The 12,468-nt window shown below is 37.6% G+C and overlaps 1 protein-coding gene across 2 annotated transcripts in view; it reads left to right on the top strand.

Moving 5' to 3' along the window:
• Positions 1 to 12,468, top strand: part of GABRA1 (gamma-aminobutyric acid type A receptor subunit alpha1) — a 39,117-nt gene that overhangs the window by 9,311 nt on the left and 17,338 nt on the right. For both annotated transcript variants that reach the window (XM_058815620.1, XM_058815621.1), the window contains exons 4-5: positions 6,603 to 6,670; positions 11,202 to 11,422. In XM_058815620.1, the coding sequence (XP_058671603.1) occupies positions 6,603 to 6,670; positions 11,202 to 11,422 (289 nt within the window). The remainder of the gene's footprint in view (positions 1 to 6,602; positions 6,671 to 11,201; positions 11,423 to 12,468) is intronic.

Genomic DNA, 12,468 nt, shown 5'->3' with positions numbered 1-12,468 from the left:
GTGAAAGGGATTGGATCTTGATCTTGGTTCTACTTATTTAGAGAGGTAAATTAATCCTTTTTGAAATAAACATGATGATATTTCTCAATCCCAAGTTTGCAAACATCCTGTCAGTGTGGTGAACAGTTTTAATGCTTGGTAGAAGTGCTCTGGTGTAGCCAGTGAGGCACCATGAAGCCAAGAACAACCTACTGGAGAAATCTCATTGCAAAGATTCATTTTGTACATTTCATTGTAGCAGCTATTCTATGTATTCATGGGAAAGCCAGGGTAAAAGGTGGAGCATTAAGATAAGGAGAAATTTAGGGGTGCTGAATTTTGCATCACTCTTTGAGCATGCACAGAATAAGTACTAGATTAAAATTAACTCTGCCCTTGCCTTTTTTTGCATCTTTTTTTGAGGTATTACTTCAAAAGGGAAAAGTCATATATGCTCCATAAAGACTATGGGAATGGAAATTACCATCAGATAACCCAAGAAGGCCATATCTGAAGTTAAATGAGAACCACTGAGCAGTCTGCCATTAAACAAGGGGGAAAGAAAGAATTATTTCTCATTAACCAGAATATTATAACCAGAATATTACACAGTGGAGCTGGTGACCCACAGGGAAAAATTATAGTGATTGAATATGCTTGTAATTCAAAAAATGGCATCATTGGTAAAATTAGTCTGATTATTTTTAAAAAGAGCATGCAACACCATATTATGCATTAGCACATTTGCACTTCTTATCAATAATTATTGATATAAATTATGTTATTTACTTGTTTTGCCTCCTTCATATGTGGTCTTAGTCACTTAGGCAGACACTGCTAGGAAATAGCATCTGTTGTATCCATCCATAAACATGAACAAATAGTTACATTTAGTTATTTATGCATGGAAAACAGAACTTCCAAAATGAATGTAAAAATGTTGTGAATGATACTGGAGGACACCTATTGACTCTATGAGAGGATAATCATTTACAAAAAGCAAGGAAGAGGATTTGCAGAGAGTAACATATTGAAGCTGAAAAGAGGAAATCATGTCAGACATTAGAGGCAAAAACAGAGGGAAGTCACTGAGGTAATGGCATAATTTTCTGTGGAAACGGCCTGGACTGTAGAACTAGAGGTGACCAAAAATGCCTAAATAATAAAGATGCTGATCTCTATTCAAATACACAGTCCTTGAAAAACCAAAGGATCAAACAGTAATAAGAAGCAAAATTCATTTCAGTCTCTAGTGATCTCTTCTAGTAATGCACTGTGGCTAGAGTGGGAGGTAAAAAAATTGAAGAGCAATAAAAAAGGGTGGGAAAAAAAAGTTATTCTACCAGGTTTGAAGTGCCACAGGGAGATGGGGAAGACTTGCTTAGGGCAGGTTGTATTTGGTGATGAGATTCATTTACATGAAATCAGGGGCAGCTACAGATTTTCTAAGACTTTTACCATTTTCATCTCATCTCCCTAAAACTAAAGGATACCACACGCTCTGAGACCTTTTACATCAGAATAAAGGTAAATGTGGCTTATCCCTTTGAAAGGGATTTTGTAGTAGAAAGGTTAATACAGAACAAACAACAGTGAGTTTGATTTGACAGACCAGAATCTTCCTGAATTAAATTTGGTTTTACTGTTGGGTTGAATGCTCAGTAGATTACCCCAAGTAGATTATCAACTTGAGTATTGGACAGAATTATACTTATTTTATGCTGTCAGTAAAAGATATTTGTTGATGGCTCCTGTGTGATGCTTATCAAGATTGAGTGGGGCTGTCCTTAAGTGGAATGTCAATCTCAGGCAATTCATTACTTCCACAGAGTGGAAGGGATGGGGAAATGAACCTCATGGTATTATGTGAATTAGATTTTAAGTTTCAGTTGTATGAGAACACTTTATATAAACATACATTTCCTCTTGGCTATTGAGGTACCAATGGAAATTGTTGGATTTTTACATATCTGAGCTAATATAAAGTTTAGGGAAAATAAGGGTTTTGTTTGTATGCATAATAAAAAGTTAAACTTAAATGATTCCACTCTAAATGAAAAGACCTCACCCCTACACATTATTCTACATATTATACACATAAGTAAAGGAGGACCAGATGCTACACTTGACTTTGTAAAATTGAGGGGGCTGATTTTGGTCTTTTTTTCCACTCTGTAGGCACCAGATTAATGTAAAGACAATTGTAAAAAACCTTAGAAAACCCTAGGAAAATAGATTCTATACAAGAGTGGGGAGGTAGGAAGGATGTGAGCAGCTTTGAGCTGTAATTGGCATGTGCAGGTCCCAGTGACCTCAGCACAGACTGCAGTGGCTGATCACAGCACAGCTCTCCCTTTTGGTCTCTACTCTTACTAATGCAGCAGCACAAAATTCCTATGAGTGCATTTGTTGTTGTTCTTCAACCAAAACACCTCACAGGACACAGCTGGGCTGATTAGTCTAAGCATACAGGTATCACAATTCCTTTCATTCAAAGCCAGAGGAAATGTCTCCTCCATATAAATAATTATAGCACAGACAGACGTGAGACATACAGGAAGAACAAGTGCATTACCAAAAAATGGAATTAACTTCATCCACCAAAATGTGCAATTCAAATAAACCTTGTGCTCAAATACTGGCAGATCATAAAGGGAAATATTTCATGTATGGTCTCTCCTGATAAATAGGCTTATTTCCTGCTGTTAAAATAAATCTGTATTTCTTATTTTGTTCTCAGTTTATAATCCAGTCACAATTCTAGCAATAATGAGATCCCTGGGAGTTTAAATCAAAATATTTATTGTTACTAATTTTGAGTTTACGCTAGTCTAGCATCATTAGCAAAACATATTGTTTGTAAACAGTAAAATTACAGCAGTTGAGGTTGACTGGGGCTTTCGTAGCTGTACCTGGATCCATTGCCCAAAGCTGAATTCCAGTGTCTGGGTGTGGTGCTCAGCTGCTTTTCTGCTGCTCAGTAACTGCTTGGACCCTGTGGTTGCCTCATAATCAAACCAGTAAGTCATTATTAATTTCCTGAGGGCTTTTTACTGAAATTGTTACATGTTCTACAGATATCCCTACATTACTTACTCCTGGTTCTTGAGACAGATGTCATAGTCAAGAGACAGTTATGCATCTTTAGAGCTGCTGGATTTCTCTTCAGCAATCCAGTCAGCTCCTGACCTGAGCCTGGTTTGGTCAATAAGACTTTTATCCAGTTCTTAGGAATACTGTGAAGGTTTTGAATCCAGCTCAGGATTTGTGGTTCCTGCAAAAAGCATTCTGAGCATTTGAAGCACAATTTGAGCCTTCCCATGGTAATCAAGATGCAAATTGAACATGGGTAACCTTGATTCTAAATATATATATAGCTCAACTGTATTAGTAAACACATGTCCTGTGCAGGAGTGACTCAGAACTTCTGAAGCACTTAACTAAGCACAGTTGAATCATCTAATTAGTGAAACAGTAAACAAAAATTTCAAAACTTCTGTATGGCTTTGGAGTGGCTAATCTTTTTCTGTGCTTTGATACACACTTTTTCATTGGTCTTGAAAGTGAGGCGCACACCAAAGAAAAAAATTTGGTGGACTGTAAATTGGTTTATCTGCATTTGAGAGGATTAGGTGCACTGCAAAAGTGTAATCAGTGTGAAGATAACAATCTCATCTGAGTTCACAATCTGAATTTTCTAATTTTTATGTGATTTATGTGCCACCTAAATTATTTTCAACATTATACAGAAATAAAAAGCATCACTTATTTTTTCACTCCCTTGGAAATCTTCTTTCATAGTGCAAAAGTCTTAGGATTCCATTTTGTGTCCTCAAGTGGTTTTCTTAAGCCTCAGCCTCTCTTCCATGACTACATGTCTCCCAAAGCCAGAATTGATGATAGTATAACATGATATGCTGCTGATTCAAAGAGCATATTCTGTGTTTGTGCAGGCAAACCAGCTGAATTATATTAAATAGAACCTTGCTCAGATTTCAGACCTTCAAGGGACTCAGCATCTCTTTGTGTTTGAAGAGCTTCTAGAATCTTCTCTCTCCCAAAGGAAAGAGTACAAGAGGGGTGAGGAACAAGGGTGAAAGAGCTTTAAAACCATTTGATATTCATGTTTCAGTATGTGACAGGCTGATAGGTTTCAGGATGGTATCAGTTTCTGAGTCCTAAGGAAAGGTGACTGGGCAGCTGGAGTCCCTTGAGCAAAGTTTTAGTGGACGCTGTGGGATCTCCCTGTCCTTTTTGTGCCCTCTGTTCCCACATGGCCTGAACTGAACTGAGCCTCCTGAGCTTCTGTGACAGGGATGGGCTGAAGGACAGAATCCTTCCCTGCCAAGCCAAGTAATTTCTCAACAACCATATGCCTCTTTCAGTTCCAGAAAGTCAAATTCTCACCATGAGCTTCTTTAAGTCCAGAGACAAATAGGTGTCAAGAAAATACTGAAATTTCTTTAAGTCAATTAAAAAGTCTGTAAATAACTATGAGGTCACGTATTAATTCAACTGGACACCTAAGGAGGAAATTTCACCTATCCAGTACTTTCTTCAATAGTAATTGTATTTTGTACACCTCTCAGTCACAGATATAAAGAATAAAAATAATATATTATTTGTAATAATAATATATTAATTTTATCATATAGAGCAGTTCAGCCACATCACAGTATTTTACTTTCCTTGATTTTGAATAATAAATTAGAAATGTGACCATTTTAATGAGTCCTGAAGATTACTTTTGAGATCACCTAATTTTTGCATTAATTTATTAACAGAGTATAGTTCCATCAACTGCTTTCCTAGACCAACAGTAGAATCAATTCTAATATTACTTTTTGATTTTTGCTGTCTCACAAAAGGACATATTTTATTGCATCTATACTAGCTATTTATAGGAAACTGTTTCCATTTTTATATCTTTAGAAGTTGCACACTTTTTGAATGAAAGTGAAAGACCTGAATGAGCATTGTGAAACACTGATTCTCATTAGAACTTTTGCACAGATACACAAATGGATAGTGTAACTGGCTGCTTAATCCTGAGTTCGTTTTCTTCCCTTCAGTCAGAATTTTCTCGTCAGATGGAACAAATTGTATATAAACAGTCCAGTCTTTTGAAATCAGATGGTTGTGTTAAATTTTTCATTAAATTCATTAATTATTTTGGAATAATTTAATTAATTATTTTGCACTATTTAAATAACATTATACAGATAGCTACATATATATATCTTAGTCTTGGGAAATTTTTGTCTACTGCAGGTCTGCATACTATACATTTACTGTACTGCTTTCTTTAGGATTACTTTTAACATTTCAGATTTCTCAATTTATTTATTTTTGAAAGTTATTTCAGAAATGTTATCACTTGTTCCATGTTTGAAATTCCCACTGAAACCCCTATGCTGGTTTGTGGAGACAATAGTAAATGCATTCAGACCTAAAAGACCACAACTTTGGGAAGCTGATGGGGTTACTGCACTCAACACTGCTTGGATTCCTGGTCCAGCTGGTGTTACTCCCTGCAGCTGCATTTAATTCACCAGGGTTACTGTGATATATGGCATCCTGGGTGAATATTTTGCTCTGTGTGCCCTAGAAAATACCAGCATGCTCAGAAGTGACTGATCCTGTCTGTGTGTGTGCAGAGGGAGAGGAGAGGAAGGGGGAAGTTCAGCTTTGGTGTTTCTCAAAATTTCTTTTGCCAGTCCAAATAGAGAAGCCAGATGTTTGACCTCTTTCTTGAGATCTTTCTTTCTTAACTGGTGGTGACCAGTTAAGGCATCTCAGCACTTGTGACCACTAAAATCACTGGTTTCTTCTGAAATATCCAATTTCACTGTGCATGGGGAAAATGGACATCCTGGAAATCATGGAGGGGTCCAGCTCTGTGATGCACATATGCATATAATCTGTGTCATGTACACGTTACAGATTTCTGAAGTGTTATTTGTACTAATCTATCATTTAGGCCTATAGGACTGAAGAGCTCACGTTCTGAAAACATTTACACAGATGATTCCAGAAGGGAAGCTTAGCTAATGTTTATTTGGAAAAGTTCAACTCCTTTTTGTTTGTTGAAGTAATGGGTAATAGAGCCATTTCTAACTCATACCAATGAAGTATAATTCATGTTTGTATACACCATAATGTATTTTCTCTTTTTCTTCTGTGTTCTTGGTCTCAATACAAGATACATAACTCACAAACCCAAGGTTAATTATTAGAGATCTTATTTTAGCTTGCCCAGAAACTGAGAATCCAATGAGATATTAGAGTACTGTGTACAATATTCAGCACTGGTTATGGTATCAGATAGGAAGATTTATCAGTCAAAGAATGAAAAGATTTCCACAACAGTAGAACTGTTTCCACTGCAGCTGCTGTACCTCAAAAAGTTCTGTGGAAAAACTATAAACCCCCCCCCCAATATTGCTGAAAATATTGACTGTGAAATTACTTCTGCCGTAAATTCTCAGGATTGTATTGCAGACCAATTTCAGAATGGCTAATCAAAGCCAATAATTTCTCTATTTATTGTGAAAATTGGTAGTGGTTAGATCTAACGAAGGCTGTTTATAGACACTCACTGTCCTTATTTCCTGGTTCATCAGAGCGTGTAACTGAAGTCAAGACTGACATCTTCGTCACCAGCTTTGGGCCTGTCTCAGACCATGATATGGTAAGTGATGGCCTGTATTTCTACAGCACTCATTTTCTCTTGACTTTTTAATTTGGAGGATAAAAGATCTGTGCAATAACTTATTTACCCCCTTTAAGGCTGGGCTCTCTTTGAGCCCCTGATTTGAAGATGCCATCAGGTTTTCTGTGCTGCCATTCCTGCTGCTATGACTGCATTTAAGTGCCCTGAAATTAGAAGCCTCAGTGACTTTAATAATGTGTTCTAACAGACTTTATATTTGCTACATAATATATTACGGAATGCATTAGGGTTTGGACCTGTATTCTTCTGAGAGTGATTGCTGAGGTCCTTGCTGGCACATCACTGATCCAATTTGCCAAGAAAGATCATCATCTTAAAATGCAATTAACACTTATGCCTATGGTGTGACATCTGTACAGTCTAACCTGTATTTTTATATTAAAAGCTACTGATCAATGGAAAGTGACTTTCCTAGATCTTGGCTGCTAAAAAGAGAAGATTAATGAGAGAATTAGTGTCGCTGCTTTACGGAATGAATATTAAAATCAAATTGCCAGATAACTGCAGGGAATGGAGATGTTCAGAAAACTGAATGAAGATGTTGTGAGCCCTGGTCTTAAGAGATACCAAGAGTTGTGTAGAAATATGGATAAGGTACTTAAAATTTTCTATATGAATGAAGTTTGCACAAGTAGGTGGTTATTGAGAGGGGTAAAGCCTGATCTGCAGCCACCAGTGTCTGCTGGATGCTGTATAAGGATGAATGCTAGAAACATCCTTGTTGATCTAAATGAAGAAATTAAAGCAATTCAAACTTGTAGTTGGCTACATTTAGCTAAATATACTTAGCAAAAGAAAGGTCCAAGGAAAAAGAAAAGAAAGAATAAGTAGAGGTAAGGGAACAAGTTCCATTTCTGATTACAAAATTATCAGCTGCTTAATTTGAACTAAAAATGTAGCTAAGCCTTAAACACCAGGTTATTACAAGTTTCTGACTACTCAAAACAGCATTAAGGAATAGAAAACCAGCAAAAGTAACAAGTAACTTTTTCAAGACAGTTCATTTTTCTAAGTGAATTTTCTGAAGAGACACCATTTTTTGATTGCTTGGAAGGCAATACTTATAAAAGTACAGTTAAACATATAAATTCTATGATACCCATACCATGTTGACTCCTGTTTTTCAGTCATTTAAACAAGAGAAAGAATCCATCATCCTCTTAATAAAATGTGTGACCAAGAAACACAGAGGCAGGTGTTCATATATTTTGAAAACTAAAGAATTCGCAGAAAAGTATTTAGTGTAAAACTCCTACTCACCTCCCATAAAAAGTAACGTGTGTGCAGCCCACTCATGTTAAACCTTTCCTTGAGGAACTAGGTGTGAAAGCAGAGACAGAAAGATAAATTGGAGAATTTGCCAGAGCCCAGAGTTTATCTGGATTTCACTGCACGCTCGGTGCAGAGTGCTCTGGGCACAGCCAGGTCGGACACCTCAGCTGGGGCTGCCCTGGTCCCCATGTGCAGCCTGGGCTGGGCTCTGGGAGGCTTTGGGCAGGCACGGGGGGATGAGCTGAGCCTCAGCCTGGGCTGGGGCTCCTCCAGCTCCCCCTGAGTGTTGGGAAGGCACAGCCCCCCTGAGCTGCCAGCACACCTCAGCCATTTGGGGTTTGCAGCATGCGGGGAGGCACCTCCGTGGACAATCAGGGTGCTCCTGCCCACTCTCAATACACTCCTCTAAGAGCAGCATGGACATAACCTGTTGTTCTATAAAGAGATTGTCTTGGCTTGTTCTTATACTTGTAAATGAAGTTATATGGGAGAAAAGCATTTTTTTTAAAAAATCATTGTTTTTGGAAGAGCTTTGCAGGTTTTCAGGCATGGGAAAGATAAAAGACATGCCTGAAAACCCGCAAAGTGACATCATTTCAGCGTGTTTGCAGGTTTTCAGACATGCTTACATGGTGGATTGAACTGAACAACAGATACCTGGCTGTTCTCATACAAACTGTCATTTTTGTGAAAATTTTTGATGTGTATTATTTGGAATAAGAAGTGTTTCAAAATTAACTTCTTCAGAAAGACAGATTTTTTTTCTAGTAAACCTTCATTCCCAGTTTTTCTGTACAGTAAGCTTTTCGGGGAATGATTATTTGCCTTACTGTCTTCCTATACAGAACCTCATGCAGACCACAGAGTGGTCTACCCTGTGAATAAACAATCTCCAGGGAGAAGTATTGGAAGAGTAAACTAGAGAACATTTAAGTCAAAGTGTTATAAATATTCCATAAAATACCATAAAATTTATTCCAAGTTCAGATAGAAATCTTGTTTTTAACCTGCATACTGTGGAATGAAGAGTCTGTGCTGTGGAGAATTTATTCCAAATTCCACCTCACTCATGTGTGTGCACAGAGCATTGCTATTGTACATAGTCTAGAGAAAATCCTTCTGCTCCCCTGTTCTGTGTGCCCCTCTGCTGTAGCAAAAAGCCCTAATCAGAATATCTGATGGCTCTAAAGATCAGCTGTCTGTCAGGATTCATTTGAGGAGAATTAATGCACATGCTTAAGTGGGTAGAGAAAGTTGAGGAGCTGAGATATCTCAGCCAAAATTAATTCACTCTGTATGGTGAGATGTCCTGGGATAGGGAAAGATTCTGTGCCAGGCGTGACCTCTCAGCTGCTTTTTAATTGAATTTTATCTTATGCTGTCAGGACCCTTATCAAATCTTTCTGACTCCTTGTCCTTTTCCAACAAATGAACCTTATGTTTGTATGAAGTGAAAAACCAGACTCTCTTTTCTCAACCTGTACCACCTCCCACTCACCCCTTTGCAGCTGAAAGAGAAAAAGGGAATGGCTTGCATGCTGAAATGATGTCACCTTCTGGGCATGTCTTTTACCTTTCCCATGTGTGTAGGAGGAAATATTCTTTGGTGCTAGTAAAACATGGAGGAAATCCAAAATTTTAATGATGGATACTGTCTCCTACACCTCCTTCTCTCCTACTCTACTGCACAGCTGGGACAGGATTTGGTCGCAATTCAACCTAAGGCCATGACCCAGCAAAATTCTGAAGCAAATAATTGGTTATAAGTGCAAACTGCTTTCACTGAAGCTGAATAAACTCAGGCTTCAACAGTTCACTGAGCAAGTGATTAAAAAAATGGAAATACAACTAAGTATGTACAAAAATGATTCACAGGTCTGGGATATAAATAAAATCTAATTTAAAGATCCACCAAACGTCCCAAAATTAGAACAACCCTTGTAACTACATTTCCATGTAAAAGAAAAAAAATTACTCAGGCATTTCGTACCCTAAAAGCAGGAAAAACACACATCAGTAAGAATCACCATTCTTTCTTGCTAATAGTTACACAAGGAATAAACCTTGTAAGCTCAAATGTGCTTATGTTGTATGGAGTGTTGGTGGTTGTTAAAATGAAAAAACACAAATCTGAAGGAATTTGCTGTGGAGACATTTTGCATGCTCCTTCCAGAATGTTCCCCTTTACTATCATGTTTTTCAGGACAGCTCTATTCCTTATAGCTCTGTGTGCCCTCACACGCAGGAGCTCTCTCTGTTCCAGGATTTGGCACCTCCTTTTGCAGGAGATCTCAGCAAAGGTTCCAGTTCTCAGCCAAAAGAGTCTCATTCAGAGTAACTCAGAGCCACATTGGATAACTGCTTTTGATGTTTATCACAATATCAAAGATGGAAGGGGCAGGGTGATCCAATGCTGAACTTCCACGTGAGGATGGAATTTTCCCATGGGAAATGCTGTACTATGCTGCATTCACGGTTCTTCACATTTTTACCCCATCTATATGTTGGAATATTATACGTAAAATATCTCTCCCTCTTAACTTCATTGCTGTTGCTTTGTCACAAATATTTCTTTAATTTCATAGTGAGTGTTGGTTATTTGGGTTGTCCCCACGGCCATGAGTCAGCCGCTGCTTGCGCCCCCCAGCCCAGTCCCTGTGCAGTCAGACTGTCACTCCTGGCCCAAAGGTGCCCTCAGCTCCTGCTCTTTGTAGCCCAACCATTTCACCCATGAGCCATTCCACATTTCACCAACAGAATTTCAGTGAACTGTGAACTTTCTGCAGGTTGATTGCCAGTTTATGCTGACGAGACATTTAGAACAGAAGGCTGTATTAAGACCCTGCCTCACAAGGCTTATTTTACTCTGACGCATTTCCTGTGCCACACATACTGACCACCTACCTGCAGCTTGAAATTACAGTTCAAGTAGGAAAAGGGTTAATTATTTTGTTTCCATTTTATTATATCTAACTCATGGGCAACTTTTGAAATACTTCCTGATGTTTATTGTGTTGAACACAGCAATGATGTTGTAACTGTTTAATAACCAGCTCCAGGTACATTGTAAGTAATACAGAAAATAAACTTTCTGATAATGATTAATTTCATTAATAGTCATCTTGCTTCTAGGGAAAGGTAAGAACATACTTTTCAAGTTCTCATATTAAAACATATGACATCATAAGTGTTTCCCTTCTTTTCTGAATTAATGTAGGAATACACTATAGATGTATTTTTCCGCCAAAGCTGGAAAGATGAGAGATTAAAATTCAAAGGACCTATGACTGTTCTCCGGTTAAATAATTTAATGGCCAGCAAAATTTGGACTCCTGATACCTTTTTCCACAATGGAAAGAAGTCAGTGGCTCATAACATGACAATGCCAAATAAACTATTACGAATCACAGAGGATGGGACGTTGCTATACACAATGAGGTGAGCCCTAAAATATTACATCCTTCATTTTGTTTTACAATTTAACCTGTGCAAGCATATTTTCCAGATAGAAAACTGGTTCCTTTTTGAGCATTATTTGATTACTGCTTAATAATTATTTTCACAATAGGCCTTGGGATGATGGACAAACAGAGCTGCTTGCAGTCTTTATTTTTCCTCTCCTGCTGTGCTACCTCTACAGTCCCTGGATGCGTCTTAATGCTTGATTTTAAAAAGGTTCTTAGGGTATTAGGAACCCATCAGTTTGCAGAGAATCTTGATTTGGCATTGCTTTCAAGGATTCCATCAGCAAGTATAATAAAGCCTGAAAGTTTAGTGTAATCTGTACTTCTAAATTGTGTGCAAGGGTCTTTAATCTTTGGATCATATAGGAAGCAGATTCTAAGAACTAACAGATGCACACAGAATTCATTGACCATTCTTAATATTTCTTGTGCTTGGGATTATAAAGCATGACAGCATAAAAATAGACATTTCTTTTTCCATTGATTAAAGCATTCAGAAAGTTAGGAGAAAAATTTTTTTTGTGCTGACAGCATTCATTGGAAATATATTATTCTCTTCATGGATAACTGAACTTCAGCTGTCCAGTTATTTGAGGAGTTAAATAAATCCTTTTGAAATAAAGATGATATACAGTCATGCAAACATTCTGGACTAAAAACCTACAAATTAAATAATGAAAAAAGGGTATGTTGTCTCTATAGAGCTGCACATCCCCCCTTTATGTCTCCCATGGAATCAAAACAAGGTATAAAGGGACTCTGTTGACTTCAAGCCAAGATGGAAAACTTAGCACATAAGTGAAACCACTGAGTTTTCTTTAAAAAATTTAAAGATGTTTTTTAAAATCAGCACAAGTGTTTGGAGAAAACAAATTCTCCAGGCATTTGGGATGTTCAATTTATTGTGCAATATCTTTCAAGACTGGCTGGACTAAAGTAGAATCATCTTGGCTGGTAGCTACACAAGTCCAGGTCGATTTTTCTTGTCTTTCTAAGTGCTCAGCTGTTAGGGATTTAATC

This window comes from Ammospiza caudacuta, chromosome 16, assembly GCF_027887145.1.
Source record: "Ammospiza caudacuta isolate bAmmCau1 chromosome 16, bAmmCau1.pri, whole genome shotgun sequence".
Classification (NCBI taxonomy): Eukaryota; Metazoa; Chordata; class Aves; order Passeriformes; family Passerellidae; genus Ammospiza; species Ammospiza caudacuta.
Note: the sequence above shows the minus strand (reverse complement) of the source record. Positions and strands in the feature narration are given on the sequence as shown.